Source organism: Echeneis naucrates, chromosome 14, assembly GCF_900963305.1.
Source record: "Echeneis naucrates chromosome 14, fEcheNa1.1, whole genome shotgun sequence".
Lineage (NCBI taxonomy): Eukaryota > Metazoa > Chordata > Actinopteri > Carangiformes > Echeneidae > Echeneis > Echeneis naucrates.
This window is the reverse complement of record NC_042524.1, coordinates 15,603,129-15,621,522: the sequence shown is the minus strand read 5'-3', so window position 1 is coordinate 15,621,522 and position 18,394 is coordinate 15,603,129. Positions and strand designations below refer to the sequence as shown.

The window sequence follows — 18,394 nt, the reverse complement described above, 5'->3', positions numbered from 1 at the left end:
CTCCTGTAAGGTCCACTACTATATGTGAATCTATTGTACGTTTGAATTTGCCTTCCATCTATACAGACGTGCAAAATATCAAACTCTTAAGAAAAAACAGACACACACAGACACACACGTGCACGCGCGCACACACAAAAACACACACTCACTCACGAAAAAATGCAATGGACTTGGCCTCCTGCAAACCTGTCTACTCTCTGAACAAACCCAGATCAAACCTAGCACTTGGTCAAATTCAGTTTTGCTTGTTTGCATTCATGATAGCGGGTTTTCTGTTGACGTATGTGGCCCAGTAGCCTAAGTTGAAGATAAAGAACAGAACTGGGAAAATGATGCGTGATATCTTGTCCACTTTGCTGACGCGGTTGTAGGACTTCTTGGCCTCCGTGTAGGGGTCATCCATTTTATGCAGGTAGTGGTGGTGCTTGGCCGATGGTACAGTGGCGCTCTTGGATATGGTTGTTAAACCTTGGTCTTTAGCTACGTTGATGGCATAGGTGGTTCCCACAATGTTGAAGGTGTTGTTTGCCTTTTTGGACAAAGTTGCGGATTCTCTTCTCTGAAAAGGAAGACAGCAGTAAAGTAAAGGTCGTCAGGGGTGAAGTACCAGACTTTACAATACTTCCATTTGAACTCATAAAGAGGAAATAGAAGCAACACCACGAGACACGACACACACAAGAACAAAACAAAAGCCTAACCATATCTTTAATCCTGGCCATGTTAGCCTGAAACGGTTCCTGAAAAGAAAAGTAGAAAAGAAAAAAAGTTTACCAATTATATTAAAATTACCCAACGCACATACTCTATTCATCACCATCTAGCTTGTGCTCCTTTTGAACAATTTGCACTATTAATGTTGTCAATTCAAATTTGCATCATACAAATCTGGATTGCAGAAAAAAAGTCATGATTTAAAAAAAAAAAAGTAAATCATGACAAACGTATCAGGTTGGTAAAATTAAGACTTAGGAAATCGTAACAATCGTATTTTTCATCATTGCAGAACCAGGCTGGACTGGCATCTGACACTGCTAACAGTAGTAGTAGCAGGACAGAGCAGGATTAGAAACAAAGCAAAATAACACTGCCTAAAAACATGTCTGACAAACAGTAATCAATGAGAGCAGCAAGGACTCTTCAGGCAAACAGCTTACAATAAAAACAAACACGACAAAGCTTTGGGAGATACAACTGGCAGCAGCGATCGCTTTCCTCTTCGACAGAGAAATCATTAAACTGTCTTTTATATCCAATTTTAATTCAATTTTATATTGAAGCAGACAGGAAGACAGAGTTTTATTTGCTAAATTGGTCATCCCAGATTGCTAAACTTACATCATCAGAGGATCCTGTCAGCCAAAAACAGTGCAAGGTAGAGAACAAGTAGGGCACCAAGATTGATCACCGGGCAAGGTTTTAGTTTCCTGTGTAGCATACAGTGTGTGAGCCTGTACTCAGGTAATTCTCTTCACATGACTCATCCCCACTGTGACCACTTTTGTGCTACAAAGCTAAAGTGGTGTGTTGGCATGTAACAGAGATTCACTTTCAAATCTCAGTCTCCGTCCCTTTCAACCTTATTTAATTTCCCTTCCTTTTCACTTCACTCAATCTTTTTAATTAGCATAACTAATGTCCCATTCTCTCCCTCCTCCAAAACTGTGGATCCGTGTCTGCACAGAGCTCATCACCAAGTGCTTTGTTTGATCCCCATCCTTGGTGTTCACATACAGCCAAACATGGAGGCAGAAGCATGGTTTACATGCAACAAGATGAGTGCTGTAGGCTTGCTCAGAGCAGTGTGTCACTATATGTAGAAAACCTGATTACATCATATGACATATGACACAGTAGAATAATATTTGCAGTAGGTACCAAAAAGTGGCTGGTAACTTGATAGCATCTGCCTAAGCTGATGGAGGCGGCAAAGTAGAGGAAATGCTTAGTGTGATGAGTGTTTTGTCCTGGGGTGAGCAGGCCGATAGGAGGAGGATGGTGCTTCAAATGCGTCTGTGAGGTCTCTGGAGAGCTAACAAAGCTCCCTGATTGCATTAAAACGAGAGATAGTGAATCGCAGCCCGAAATGGTACATCTCAAGAAAGAGTCACTCCGATGCCCCTTGGATAACCAGATACTTTCCCACAATATTGATTCCTTCGATGTCTAAGTCCAGCAGGAGCCTCCTCCATCACATCAATGGCTTGTATCAGCAGAAAAAGCCAATGACTGCTCTAACATGTCATATGACCTTAATCATAGCCCCCTAAACTCCCTCAGACCTTGGCATTAGGGATGGCCTTTGTCCTATAACCTGACAGAAAAGCCAAGGAATGTAATATCCTGTTGTTATTTAGCTGGGCTGCTGTAATTTATATGGTCTAATTATTGGAGAAACCACATGTGGCACGGGGGCCATGTGCATGGTTTTATCAACCTAATGTGACACAGCACACAATTTACTCCGGGCCAGAGTCCTGTACACCATTCAAAGTCATTTCACCAGCTGCAGGCACAAATACCCCTGAATACACTGCATCTATTGACCTTGTCTTTGCAAGTTTTGCAAATTGTTGCATCAGAATTTCTTTATGAGTGTGATTAAGTACCCTGAGGGTAATTGAGTGTCGCTGTGTCCTGCTGTGTGGAGCTCAGTGTGTGCATGTGTGCGTGTAACCGAGGCTTGTGACAGTCTGTGCCTGTCTAAGATTGGAGATGGGGTGTTGGCATATTTAATAGCCTCAAGTATGTGAGCATGTGGATGTATGAGCATGTGGACTTTGTTAATGGATACACAATGTTCCTGTGTGTGGCCTTATTAAGTGGCACTTGCGCTACCAATTTTTTTTGTGGTGGTGGCCTGAGCATGATGTCATAACGGCAGGTCCTACTACAGGTTATCCGTCAACCAGGGTTAATTAAGCATGCTTTATAATTCCTCATCAAAGCAAAAACTTTCAACACAACAGTTTCTTTCTTTTGCGCTCATTTCCACACAACTTGAAAACACTGATCTGCCTTTCACAACATAGGAAAAAAATCAAGTTGTTATAACCGATAAAAGCCAGCGTCCCATGACGATGGTGCTAATGTGCAATATTAGTGTACCTAGCTACGCATAGCCACTTCATCTTGGTGTATTGCAAGGGTCCAGCCTGTAGTCACAACACTCAGAAGATGCTTGCCTTGAGGCAAATATTCCTGCACACCTCCAGCTTGAACAACAAAGGCATGGAAAAAATGTCATTAAAAAAAGTATAAGGAAAGCTAAGGTTTGCTTTTTACACTTGAGCAAAACAACTTCCAGAAATGAACACTTTAGTTTCTGCTCATAAAATAACCTGCAGCAGTTTCCCCTTTTGTTCCTGCACCTGCACAGTGAGTTGAAGTGTCATGCTCTGTTCCACAGAAATGGGACTGGAACAATCTGTTGTGTCAAAATGTCTGTAGATGTAGGCATTTGAATGCACAAGGTTATGAGGCATATCTATGAAAGTGTGATCATTGCTTTGCTTCGGCTTTGGAAGGCCAGTGCACAACAATCGCTCAACAAGCGCTCCAGCCTCTACTCATGAAACTAGCGCACAATATCCAACACGGCAGTGTCAAATCATGTGTCAGGGAGTGCCAAGAATGCACGGGCTTTCATTTCATCCGAACCCCCCCACCGGCTAATTTCTGTAATAAGCTCACCTTCAGCTGGTGAGGTAGAGCTAATTTTATAGATTAGTTGTCACATACAATGTTAGGCAACACGAAAAGGACAAAAACGGCAGAGAAGCTCCACAACCAGCAAAGCAACACAGAGCCTTCTACAGCTCACCGTTTCAGACCATTAAAAAAAGAAAAGGAGCCCGAGGGTGATGAAGTCATCGTTTGGCTATGGTAGGGTTGGTGGCTGAAACCCTCACTCTGATGACTGGAGACTGTATTTACAGGAAGACCTACAGAGCCTAATCCTCCCTCCTAGAAAACACTGGTTCCTAAAAGGTTCTCTTCCTACAGCATCCCTTTTTTCTATCATATATATATATATATATATTAAAATTAAAAATGCATGTGGTCTGCTCCATTAGCTTTCCAGAAGCTCATTGTAGCGGGGAGTGTGAGTGTGAGTGCCATGCCTCCCTCTGTAACCCCATTCTTTTTTATCTATCATGACAACTGCATGCTCAGCACAGCCCCCGAGAACGCAGCCCAGGCTGTTGCCATTAAGAGGAGGCATCAAAAAAAAAAAAAAAAAAAGCCCTGCACTCTGCTGCAGTGTAAAGCTGCAAATTATCCCCACTGACTAAAAAGTTTCATGGCAGCAATATGCATTTCTGTCAGTCACTCTGAGGACCAAATGTCAAGCCATGAAAAAAAACAGGAAAGGCTGTACTGATTGTGTCAAACAGTTTGTACATTAGTTGCAGAAAATGAATTTGAGGCACTTTCTGTCACAGAAGGGAAATATGTTTTCTCTCTCTCTCTCTCTCTCTCTCTCTCTTTTTTTTTTTTTTGGCTCTTTTTGTCTCTGTTCCAGCATTTTTATGTGCTAGTGACAACAACAATATTCACTCGGCCAATATTTACCACTTCACTTATACACAGTTAGACTTTACATGGCTAACCGGAAGAGAAGAAACACATCATTATTTAATTCAAAGCAATGGCGGTAGATCTTTCTTTGAAAAGGAAATGCAAATACATGGTGCTGTCAGTGACACAGGGCCAAGGTGTGTGTGTGTGTGTGTGTGTGTGTGTGTGTGTGTGTGTGTGTGTGTGTGTGTGTGTGTGTGTGTGTGTGTGTGTGTATACAATCAGTCAAACCACAATAGACCTTCAACATCTGATTCTACCATTCACGAGAATCGTATGAAAACAGGAAAACAATGCATTAATTCCATTCTTTAATGGAGCAAGTCTTTGAAGCAGATGCTCCAGCTAATTAAGAAAAAGAAACATGGATACATCATTCCTTTGGCACAGGGAGAGGCGCTTAATTTTTCCTTCTCTATGGCCTGCTCTCATGCCTACGATACATTTAGTCTGACGTGATTACTCATAAAACATCACACAAATCTTTATTAATTTAGGCTCCCAGAATATCATGAAGTGCTGATATGTTTTTAATTAAGTGACTTCATCACAGCTTCAGCAAAAAGCATCTGGTTTGGACCCCTGGGCTCACCAATGGAGCCACAGTCAACAAAAATAAAAAAACTTTGCTCTTAAATCTTGCAAACTTCTCTGTTTCATTCCACTCCATGTGTTATATCCTCTAAGACAGGGCTATTCAACTTCAATCTCAAGTGGGCCAAATATGAAAGTCACTGGGGGTTCGTGGGCCACACCGATTATTTTGTCAAATAATCACTATTACTACAGTATGTTGATTAAACTAATCAAGCGTATCCTTCTTCTTTCACTTGAATGGTATAATTATCATCAATTCCAGACAGCAGCCAGTCCACAAAAAAACAATAGGAAAGTTACGGTTACCAGGCTTGATACAGGAGTGCAAAAAGTTCTAAAAAACAAACAAACAAGGAGACATGAGGTGTCTGCAGTCGCCATCAGATTAGCAATAAGTATGCCTGTTGATATCAACAACACTTCTAAGCAAACTATGGAGTGCTTGAAGTTGGTCAAATCCACAAATGTAGAAATCAAGATGAATATAATCAAACAGTGGCCACAAGACTAACATTAATGTCTGTATCAACACTTAAGGAGCTTTTAAAACAGATCCATATCCATAAATGGTAAATGCCTCTTCATGTTGTACTCCTTCATCACAGAAATAGTATCGTTGCACAATATACACACTGGTTTATTGCTTGTGGATAGCAAAGTAAATAAATACTTGTCAGTCCATTCGCTCTGGAAATGACGATTTTCGCCGTCGATTTTAGGTCCTTTAACTTGGAGAGCGACATTTTGAGGCTTGTTCAATTGCTAGCAAATAACAGTTTTGCTGTGGCCTGCTCATTGGCCCTCCAACAGGAGACTATGCTGAGTGACTGACAGCCAATCACAGCAGTAGATGTCTTAAAAAGGACGAATCTTATAGCGTGCGTGGGTCGCTCAGAGCTCAGAGATACGTAACATTAACATGATATATAACATTACTTCTTTTTTTTTTTTTTTTTTTTTTTTTTTCAAAAATTCAGGCGGGCTGCTAGTGGAATAGGCCTGCTCTAACACAACACACAACCTAATCAAGGTGAATATCTTTAACCTGTGATTTATCATGTTTCAGCCTTAAAATAAAAGTGCCAGCTTCTGGGGATTCTGGAGTGTGCCTACGATGTGCTGCCTGGATGTAGCAGCCATCTTTTCTGGGGAGAATGAGTCTTCACTGACTTTAGGATGGGACTTGAACATATGCTGCCATTGTAAATCAAGGCCAGTGTTTCTGGGAGTTTACCTCTGTTTCTGCTCTCACTGTTCCTCCCTGCTGTCCCTGCTCCACTTTGCTGCTAATGAATAAATAAAAGCTCACTTTACAGTCTTTATAGTGTACTCCAGACTATGTTCAGGAAAGACCTTTTTTTTTTTCCAAACTGCAATTTGCCCTCATTGCTTCTCTAGTGTAAGATGAGGACTTTCTGAGACACTGAAAGCATTTTAGAATATCGAAGAAAAAGAGGAGGCATAATTAACACAGAAATAATCTGAAACCAAATATATCCACATAGGAAGCAAACTCCTTTATCTAAATCTTTGTTTTATAGTCAGATGTGCTTGTGATTTTTGATGTTTGATATGTACTGTGATGAATGGAAAGAGCATGCGTGTCATGTCCTTTTTTCTCCTATTTTTTAATATGAAACTATTTCACATAAGAGTCACTCACCCTTATTTCCATGCCTTCCTTTTTCCCATCCCATGCCCAGCTGCGCTTGGTGAAGTAGTTGACTGTGGCAAACTCAATCAAAGCAGAGAAGACAAAGGCGTAGCACACTGCCATGAACCAGTCCATGGCAGTGGCATAGGCCACCTTAGGAAGGGAGTTTCTAGCACTGATGCTCAGGGTTGTCATCGTTAGGACAGTGGTGACCCCTGAGGATGAAATGAAAAGATCAGTCAACAGGTTCAAAGGAAAATGTCCAAATGTTGTCAAGTGTTGCAAGGGATTTGAACTGTTTACTTTTCATTTCTTTCCCTCTTAAGATTTTGCAACTCCAAAAGATGAATGAAAAATTCTGATGAGTTCAGATTAACTGAATTTGTCTGTTGCAGAAAGGAGTTTGCACATAAAAATGTGGTTTCAATAAATTCTGGGTGAAGTAAGACAATTTTCAAAAAGAAAATGATGCCTGATTGTGGGATCACTTTCAGTCACTTAGTTGGTGTTTTGGAAGAATTCAACTGTTACAATTGTTTGTATGTATGTATGTATGTATGTATGTATGTATGTATGTATGTATGTATGTATGTATGTATGTATGTGTGTGTGTGTGTGTGTGTGTGTGTGTGTGTGTGTGTGTGTGTGTGTGTGTGTATGTATATATATATATATATATATATATATATATATGGGTGTCGCCAATTGTTACTACATTAATATCGGTGTAGACCTGCAGTAGCTAGTGAATAAGTAGTCTAAGGTTTTTAAGGTATATGAGCAAAACACAATCTGGCTGTGCACCACAGACCAGATGCAATTGTTTTTGTGAAAGTGGCCCCTGGAAGCTGTGTGCAGTCTGTCCACATTGCTAACTGGTACCATATAACACAGAGTTAAGGCAGTTTTGAAATGTCCAATTTAGTTCAATCTTGTAAATTAATCTTTTGGGTTAGAATGATGATGGACTGCATTTCATAACTTCATATTTAAATAGTCTACTGTGTGCGACCATAAAGTTGAGTCACATACTACAAAGTTCAATTGTCCATATAAATTGTAAGCGGGCTGGGTCACTCAGCGGAGCACACACTTCTCATTGCCAGCTGTATTTTCGGCATAACTTTATTAAAACCAGTTTGACATCTGTTTCCTTGCACCAGTAGATGCTCATGAAAAACGGTGTCTGTGCAAAACAGTTAAAGGCAATGAATGCAAGTATTTCATTAACCATGAAAACTGGGCCCAAGTTGTAACATGATACTTCCTTATCTAAACACAAACAGAGAGAGATTTTTGACTTTGACACCATTAGTGAAAAACACCTCAATCACAGGATAAGAATGATTCTGAATTACAGGAAACAGAAGAGAGAGCAGACCTCCATTTGTGTCAGTTAATCCTTTATCATAAAGTTATTGAATCTTTTACAGATCATGTCACATCCCAGCCCATGTGCCTATATTCAGTGTTATGCAGAGTGAAATATGATTTGACATGGTAATGGACACCCAGCCAATCTCATAAGCTATCGCTTCATCTGTTCTAACCTTTCTTGTCTGATGATGTCTGATGAAAAATAGACAGAGTGGGCTCTAAAAATGAATGTTGTGTTGGAAAAGAGGGAAGTCGATGAATTCCAGTGAATCGTTGGTGAGAAATTAGAATTGGTGACAGTGATTGAAGGTAACAAGGGCATAATTTGATTCATCTTCAGGTTCTGCAATTTTTGTTATTTGACACTATTGCAATATTTAACCTATGTGCAATGCTTTTGGGCTAATTTGGGTATTAGGATGCCAATAATATAGTGTTCAGCTACAAAAATATAATAATAATATAATGGAATATGAAAGTGGAATAGAAAAGGAGGATAAAACAGTAAATCATTTTAGTTGCTGATGAACACAGAAATATAAAAAACTCAGTTGGAAGAACCTCACATCAGCTGATCAATTTGACAATAAGAACATGGAAATCCAAGATGTGAGCACTTCAGGGAATTATGTCCTTCAATTTTTCAATCCCTCCACTGAGAAAAAGACCAATTACACAATTACAGCTCCTCTCTTCGTAGATGGGAAATTGTTCTTTATAGATGGCATTTCTTGTTGACTGAAATTTATTTTCAGACAACTGTTCAGGGGTGTGTTTATGGAAAAGCTAAGCAAGTGTTATTGCAGCAGAACGACAGCTGAGAGAAGCAGGGGAAGGACATGACATCTCGTCTTTGAATATAGGCTGATCTAAGCAGACAGTATCTTCTTAACATGAATAGTGTTGGATGGACAAATTGAAGGGAGTAACACAGCAAGGTTTTGTATGTACGACAGGAAAACTACAAATATGAGATCAGAAAATATTAGCTTCTCCTCTGAAAGGTTGGGTGTTGTTTTGGGCCCTATATTTAAAGGTGGGGATTTGATCTTTGGTACATAGATTCTTATTCAGTGCTGGTAAAAATGAGTGAAGGGTACAAAGTAATCTTTGCACAAAGTTTTATTTTGAGCTCAGTGAAGGGAAATCAGACGGGCTGTTATAAAAACAATAATGTAGCTGAACTGCAGCACCTCGTCTATGACTCGTCACGTTTTTCTCTGATTCATGCTTCCAATTTTCGTTCTTATCTTTGATTAATTGTTTTCACTGTTGCAGAAGACGGTACAAATCAATACTGTGATAAAAGCTGAGAGGGAAAATACATTTCTCTCGCACCAAGCTTTGCTTTCCTAATCATAATGCCAATTAAAACGGATCAAGGCGAAACCCTTTTAAACTTCTGTTGCCCAACTTTTTTTTTTCAGGTCTGTATCATGACCTCAAGGCATAAGCAGATGCAGCACTGCAGATGCTTTCTGTCTTTGCTCCTAATTGAACATCTTCAAATAAACCTAACCTGGTAAAGAAATAAATAATGTAATGCATATTTATGTTTTTGTGTTGGTTTAAAGACACATAAATGGCACTCACCAAATACGGTACGAGCAGGAACGGATTCTCTGTTCAGCCAGAAGGAGACCTGAGACAGTATGACAGTCATGATGCACGGCAGGTAGGTTTGGATCACAAAATAGCCAATTTTCCTTTTCAAATGGAAATATGTTGTCATCACTACATATTCTCCTGAGGGAGAGGAGAGGAGAGAAACACAGAAAGCGACGGAGAGAAACACACAAGTTGTGATTATTGATACAGTCATGTCCAGCTGGGAGAAAGACGTGTGTGTGTGTGTGCGTGTGTTCCTTTGTGAAATTGTCATGGTAAAGGATCTTCCTTTCTATTCCTCATATATTGCATTAGGGTCCCGTGATCAAGATCATGATATCCAGGGAGAAGTAGAAATCACCAGACTTTGTTGCCCAAAGTTGCTTCTTTCAAAATGATCAGCCCCCAAAGCAACACTCCAGCCAAATCTTATCAGGTTATGTATTAAATAGTCAGGTGGCCAGGTTTCCTTGAGCTCATTTTTTGTAACGGGTGGCAGCAAATGGACAAATTCACTGCTCCCCTCGGCACCAGTTCTCATTGCCATGTCTGTAATCTGTGTTGCAAAGATATGAGAAAAACAGCCTTTTGTTCCCTAAGGTGTTTTTTTTTTTTTTTTTTTTGAGCTGATTCTAACTGGCTCAAATCTGCCCATTCCCCATGGCTCCCTGTGCTCCATCAATGTTGAAGTTGGGAAAAAGTGAGATTTTCTGTCTTCTAAATCCTGAGCCAGTTCATGAAACAAACCATGTTCACTCCAACTTTTTGCACTTAAAGTCAGACTTTAGTCAGTGAGGCTTCTGCAAAGTACCTCTGAAATTTCTAGACTTTGGTTCAAACAACCAAACAGTACAGAAAGAGAGAAGGGCTCAAGTAAAGTGTTCTCTGTGGAATTATACAAGTGCTATTATTTCAACAGCTTTCAACACACGTGGCTTCCTGAGAAATCAGGTCGCGTGCCATCCAACAAAGCGGTTTTATTGTGGTTTGATCTCCCAAACACAACTGATGTCAGACAGTTCAGTGAGTCCGTAGCTCACCTCTTTAAAACCACAAGCATCACCGCAGTACATAAATCTCTCAAAATGATAAGCCAGTGAGGCTCAGTTGTCAGCTATGTACTCTTCCAGTAATTACCTTCTCCCCCATTGAACCAGTCTTTTATCTTTAGGTTCACCATAATCAGCACTTTAGCACTTTATTCTGTCTTTTTGCAGTGTTTACCAGAGCCAGTTGTTGTTAGGAGTTTTATTGATGCTATTTGTACCAAAGCTATGTGATGCAATTTGAAAAATATATTATTATAAAACTGAGTACTCTGTCTGAGGGGGTTTAGATCTATTTTGTTACCACTTAACTGCTGTGAATTTTCTCCTTTTTACTGGCATATATCAATGCCTGGCCCTTACCTTAGCAATTCATCCCTTCAGGTTAAAGTCCTACTGTAAGCTTTATGTCCTTCTGTGGGGAAGAAGTGATGTGATGCTGTGTGGCAGATAAAAGGTTTCTGCAACAGTGCTGATGAGAATTTCAAATCAAATGAATATGTAATCAAAAGTGTGGGCTGGCATATTTTTCCTTTAACGCCGGGCTACTAGCCCAAAACAGAATTGAAATAAGACTTTCACCTCTGGCGTACCTCGTTGTGTTATCCCTGTAAATATGCAGAATAGTTTCCAAAAAAACTCAGAAAATGTATAATTTTCCCTACCTAGATAATGCAAACTGAATCTAAAATAATGGAACCCTGGGAAAAGTGCAAACTGTTATTGATGAACACACAGAGAAGTGCAACTATATGTCAACAGAAAAGAGGGAAGGCGGTTTGATTAACTAGTAAGAGTTTATATATTAAAATGGAGGAGTTTCATCCCATGACACACGAATTCAGCTCCAGTACTTGCTGTGTCATTCATTCATTTATCTTCTACCACTTACCTGTTTCCGGGTTGCGGGGGGTGCTGGAGCCAATCCCAGCTCACATTGGGGGACGACAGGGTATGCCCTGGACTACTTGTTGTATCCTCCATCAAAACAGAATTTGTGTCCACTACAAATGGTAAAATTGCTGTGACTTTCTGCTTGGCTGAGAGCGAAGCAGCCATAAAAGCTCAGCGTGGTGTGTTTGTTTTAAGCTGTAACCTTTTGCCCGACACAGCAGACCAGGTCTGATGTCATTTGAAGTGAATTGTGCATTGCTGTCTGGTTTGCGGATGACACACGGTCTACCTGTGCTGGAGCTGATGGTTTCTTTGCCAATAACGTGGCCCAGTAAGTCGTACTGATTCAGCCTGGAGCCGTCCTCAGCCACAGCGACAGACCTCTCATCTCCCTGGGTCCATAGGTAGATCACTTCATTGTTGGTGTAAGCGTCTGTGCAGCAGAGTTGCGGCAAAAAACAAATTAGAAATTAGAAATCAACATGCGAGGTAAATCATATTTTGTCATTTATCTGTCCAGGCTGCAGCACTTGATTGAGTAAATGAGGTGCAGTCATCTTCGGGAAGTAATGAGCTGAGTACCTTGTTGTTTTCAGTACAGTAGTGATTATATGCGAGGACTATACTGTCCATCTGATCAGGTTCAGAGACAGAGGGGGTTCCCTAGTGACTTCAACTTTTCATTTAGAGCCACCATCAGCTCACATTTCTAAACTGAAATGAATTGGCATGGATTAATATATTAAGTCATGGAGGTCAACTGGCCTGCCTTTAGTCCCTTCATGTGTCCACTTATTTGGTTTAAGACCAAAAATGCACCAATTTTACTTTACTGGCAATTTTTGCCATTAATTAGCAAATGGTCGTATACTGACAGCAAATATGATTAACATAATGTGCCTAACATTGACTTACTTTCTTCGTGAGACTTCTTCTGTTACCTTCCAGCCAGGAATACGGTATAAGGCACCACGGATATTTCTGTGATAAGCTACTGGTGGTCATCATGCCAGAAACACATTATTCTCTAATGGGTAGCATATTTTCTGATTTAGGGTGTTAATTTGGCTCATTTTTATTGAGATGAAGGTTCACTAGATTTAATATGCTGCAACAAGAAACACTTCTACGTGTGACAGTGACCCCCCTAGTAATAGATTTCTAGAAGTCGGTCCAGTTTCTCCAGGGCAGGGGAGATGCTCAACACCTGCAGAGAATAATCGCCACCGTTTCTGCTGTGTGATGTTATATTAATCTCTGTTTTTGCTGTGACCATCTGGACTGACTTACAACTTCCAAATTTCAGAGGACAGGCGTGTGCATCCATCGGGAAATCCTCCAGGTGCATGGGACACTCGGCATGAATGGTCAACCTGAGGGGGGACAGAGCTTCAGTGGTCAGGCCGCAGTATAGTCGAGGCAGCCGTTATGAAAACATGACTAAAAGACGAGATACTGAATGCGTTTACATCAGTCACACGTTAGGAGATTTCACCTGTGCCCTCGTCGTGTGCCAAGACATCGATCAATCAAAATAAACAATGACCGAGCATCTCACTAATTTTAAATCCGCGGTACAGATATTTGAAGAGTATGGATCTTTGTGTCCTTTGCTCCCATCCTGTCAGTGGTAATGATGCTTGGCTAACCGACAACAAAGCCAAACTATCCAGAGAGCTCCAGAGTTTATTTGATTTGGTCAAAGAGCCACTAAATGTATTCTGTAAATACATTGGGAAATTGAGCTTATTATGACACTCATACATGTTTAATTAACAGGAGAATTGGATTTGCTGAGTTCAAACAAAACCGCAGCACAAAAAATTGGGCTGAACTACTCATAAATGGACTGCAACCACAGTTATAGTCACTTGGTTACAACATTTATAGCCCATGTAATAAGCCAAAACTGGATTATTCCAGCAACCAGGACTTTAAAGCAAGTAAATTGTTCACGTGCTATTCTGATTTCATAAAACACGTCAGGAAAACTGACATGACAAACTGACAAATGCTGCTTGCTGTGGTTCTACTGTTTGATGCTTGTATTAGATGTTCTGTATTTTCTTTTTTTACTGCTGTATATTCAATGGGGACAATTCTGAAAAAACAGTAGGTCCCACTGGTATAAGCACTCGTGTTCCAGAATGTTAAAAATTACGTTTTTTGTAGCCACAGCATGGAAACTACAAATATCACAGGCCACTTTTACACACGAACGTACTGTTTCTACTTAGCTTTTTGTTTGGCACAAGCTACAACCTTGTGCATCTATTGTTCCCCACCCTCTTGACTGCTCTCTGGTGCTGCCTTATTCCTGATAAATATCTCAGTAACTGCACAAATTAACACAGCACAACATACATCTGACCAAAGCAGTGCACAGCTACATATAAAGCAGCACTTAAACACCAAATAGACAAACTTCAACCCGTTCCTTTAGAAGCTCTGACACACAAACAAAGACAGAGGCACAAAAAAAGGAAAAAAAATCACAGACAAGTACAGCTGAGTGTGATGAGAAATCAGACGTTCAACAAAAATTTGCCTCATAACTCAGACCTGAATGTGTGCTGAAAGAATATTCAAGAGATCAGTCAATCAATGCAGTCTGGGGGAGCCCTGATAACACAGTTCCTTGTTGACCTGACTGCTGCGTCCCATTCACTATTCTCTTTCAAATCATTTTCTGTTTCTCCATTGAGCATGCCCAAGAAAAAAAAAAAAAACTGTCCCTCAACACCTTTTCACCAAAAACCAAAATGGGACAGCCTCATGGTGACATGAGATTCATCTTATGAATGCCTGTGCCAAGTTTTCTGGTAGTTCATTGCATCATTTTTGTGCTATTTTAGTTAGGTACATTGTGATGGTGTGATCGATTGTAGATTTAACAGTATGGAGTATATATTTATTTTTTCTGTATAGCTGGATGTTTTTATGTGAAAATTTAACAGTGTTAAATGCATTTTTTTAAGGCAGCATTGCACCAACTATACTTGCATGGCAGTGAGTGTTTGGTTGTGCTGGACTTGTTTGTGGATCCTGATTTTGTTGTAAAAAGCTTTCATCTCTCAGAACAAGATTTCCACACAAGGCACCAGGCGCCATTCATATTGCCTGCCCCAGCTGATGAACAGGACAGGTTTAAAAAAAAAACACACATGGCTGTGCAGTTGTATTATTGGGGGCTCTTAAATGTATAAATCCAGTTAAGGGATTTCAGAATAAATGCGTTTTTAACTGAAAACATAAACCACTGCCTTTGATGAGCACATTTTAAATTTTTCATAAACTGATTTACTTGGTCATGGAAGGCGAATACTAAACACAGGACTGCAGCAGCTCTGGCAGACAATAGGAGCTGCCTCAATTCAAAAATAATGACGCAATCCTGCAGAGCAGACCCCTTCACAGCATTTGTCAGTTTAGTTTTTGTAGACGTGCTGATTAAATGGATTTATGCAGTTGCTCATTGAAGAGTGCCAATCAACTCAGGGTACTATGGTGATGTACTTCATATCAGACGTCCTACAAAAATAGATGGCTTTATTCTCTAAAACCCCAATACCTGTTAAGTGGACTCAGGAAAACTCAAGTTATCAGTCTTTCTGCGTTACCCAGTGCCTCTAAAAATACTGCAAATCTTCATTTAGGGCCCTCCAACTGAATGGCCAGCATTGTGCTGCATTGTAAAGGTGAGGTAAGGCATATACTTGAATCTATGTATAATATTTCCCTTCACATTTCTTATGCTAATTTAGATAGACAGTTGAAATGCTGCAGCAATATACTACAATAATTCGCAGCTTTTCAAAACCGCAAGCTCTGAATAAACACTGGTGCCAAGAGAGTGATTTCAGACATGTTTTGTTTGGTATCTTGAACTGAAGCAGCTGCAGCTCCAAAATGGATTTAAGATGCTGTTTGTGTTTTTTGTCTGACAGATATTCATCCTACTTTGCTTTAAACAATCTCTGCATCATCTCACCACACATTTACTTGGTTATGTTAACACAACTGTCCTTGTGATACCCCATTAGACCTCAGATGCCTCACTTGGCCTTGGCAGAACTGCCACTGCATCAGATACACTCATGTGGCACCACAAAATGAAAATGAATTCTCGCTGTTTCATTTTCAACCCCTAAAATCAATACTGACCTTGTGGACTGCAATCATCAAACATTTTTTTCTCAAAAAGCCAAAGCTGGGGGGAAGCTGACTGATGGATTCAGTGACTAGATGAGTTGGAACCAATGACATATTTTTGCTCCAGTCCCATAAATAATAGTTTGAGTGGCTGTGACTGTCTTGGTAGCTGATGCTATTCACAGTCTACTTTAGGCATACAGCGGCAATCCTTTCTTCAAGTGATTATTATTATCTTAGCTGTCTGTGTGAAATGCGTGTGGGCCAGACGGACTGGAAGACTGTTCATCATCTAACAAATGAAGCGATCGGACATGATGAAGTTTCTCTAGCTGCTCCCCAAAAATTTAGGGGCTAATCCTTTGAGTGTTAGGAGGTTAGTGTTGACATTTTGTATTTTTCATCTACCACCACGATCAGGCCAAAATGAAACTTTTCCAATTATTTTTGTTTTGCTTTGTTTTGTTTTTTACCAAAACGTTTGTGCTAATACTGGAAGTTAAAATACATTGCTGATTTTATTCTTTGGTTTGGTTAAAATATTCATTTATTTCTTGAATATACAGCTAAAATTTTTTCTATGACAGGTTTCTCTTATTACACAAAAGTCAACCACTGGTTTTGACTTTAACCTTCAGTTCACTCGGTACCACACCCAGCTGTTGCTCAGCACAAAACTGTAGACCTATACAACCATAGTACATGACGTGAATGGCTCACCAGTGAAGTGTATGCAACAGAATCACATCATGACTGTTTCTGTGCCGTTTATAATGTACGATACTGTCTCTGTTGTGCAGTCAGTCAACGGTAAAATGTTATAACCGCGGGTCTGATCAGAAAATGGCTGAAAAACTTATCTCAGCTAAGCAGAGCCTCACAGAGATGCTGGCCTGGCAGCAGGCTACTTGTTTTGTCAGAGAGGTTACAGCGTTCTGCAAAGGAGTGGCAGCGTCTCACCTCATCGTGTAGAGAAGTGTGCCGTTGTCAACTAGACGTAGAAGTTTGTTGGGAGTTGTCATGTTGTGAGCCACAGACTTCTTCCCGTTGTGAAAAAAGGTATCGGGAGTCCAGATCTTGCTGGCCAGCAGGTTGTTGAGGGGTAAGACTTGCATCGGCCCGTCAAATTTCAGCCTCTCATCCCTCCAACTCTGACGGAAGAAGACATCAATGGTGTACTCCTAAGAGGAAGAGTATGAAGGATTGGTTACCAAGAGGACAGTTTACAGCGCTAGGAAAAGGCACAAAGTACGTAGAAGTAATACATGGGTAACACTCAACCTTTTCACGGTGGCCATTTTTTCTTGTCAAAGCAGGAAAAGCACACGTATAATTAATAGCGGTAATGATGGTTTGCTGACTAACTGGGGACCTTTTTCGATTGGAGCCATCCTGCCCAGGAAAAAGTAAATGTCTTCAGTGAAATAGCTCCTTCTGCAAAGGAGTTCTGCCCGCTGAATACCTCACAATATGTAAAACTTTTATAAACTGCATGAGTATGCAATGCAATATAGATGTTGTAAGATTAAAATCTATTTTTTTTTCTTTTGTTGCAACTTTGTTCATGAGACTAATGTAGTCTTTTTTTTTTTTTTTTTTTTAATAAGAATACACCAACGGGTGTTATGCCATACCATCTGTTTCACAGAAGCAGGGATATGTATACACACACACACACAAATACATACCAGTTACTGAATATATTCAATGTATTCCTGTAGCAAGCAATTACTGATCTGTTAACAGTATAGCATTTCTCTTGAACTTGAAAGCGTAACCATGGACAGATACACAAATGGGCTTCAGCAAAAAACCTTGTAATACATCTGTTTCATGTTTTATTAATACGCAACAAAGTCTTCCTGTGTTGTCACCAACACATGAAAATAAAACGGAATAAAATGAATGCAGGAAGTAGCCAGTCAAAAGAAATTTATTTCACATTTTTCAAACAGTAGGAGTTGGTGTCCTAGCAACCGCCTCTCCTCATCAGCTCCTTACAGCGGCAGTGCAGACTGCATTCAGCTGTATTAGCAGAGGGAGATAGAGGTAAGCTGTCTGCATCGCACACAACAGTACACATTATTGGGGATCAATGCAAGCAGAGCACATGTGCCACTCTAATTGTTTCTGTGCTTTTGCTCAGAAAGTGAAAGGCCGACTGCTCCCTGGACAGAAGAAAAAAACAAAACAAAACAAAACAAAAAAAAAACCCGGATCAAGTCGTTTTCAGTGGCTTTAACAACAGGAAGCTATCATCCTCAGCAAGGGAGGTTTACAACTTCCACTCAACACACCAACCGGGCTCCTCTGAACTACGCAGGATGGATGCCTGTTAATTGATGTGATTGCCCTCCTGACGAAGAGCAAACCTACAGTCCATAAAACAATTACACTGCATCTGTCCCCACAATGGTGGTCTTAATAAAGCCCACAGAGAACTCCACAGACAGATAAAAGCAAGTGTGACAAACAGCTTGCA

At 40.2% G+C, this 18,394-nt stretch overlaps 1 protein-coding gene across 1 annotated transcript in view; it reads right to left on the bottom strand.

The window, feature by feature from the left end:
- Positions 1 to 238: 238 nt before the first annotated feature.
- The window catches only part of gabra3 (gamma-aminobutyric acid type A receptor subunit alpha3), a 39,196-nt gene continuing 21,040 nt past the window's right edge, over positions 239 to 18,394 (bottom strand). The window contains exons 4-10 of the mRNA XM_029519847.1: positions 16,873 to 17,093; positions 13,051 to 13,133; positions 12,050 to 12,193; positions 9,806 to 9,958; positions 6,845 to 7,050; positions 705 to 743; positions 239 to 562 (exon numbers count right to left, since the gene is read on the bottom strand). Coding sequence (XP_029375707.1) covers positions 239 to 562; positions 705 to 743; positions 6,845 to 7,050; positions 9,806 to 9,958; positions 12,050 to 12,193; positions 13,051 to 13,133; positions 16,873 to 17,093 — 1,170 coding nt within the window. The remainder of the gene's footprint in view (positions 563 to 704; positions 744 to 6,844; positions 7,051 to 9,805; positions 9,959 to 12,049; positions 12,194 to 13,050; positions 13,134 to 16,872; positions 17,094 to 18,394) is intronic.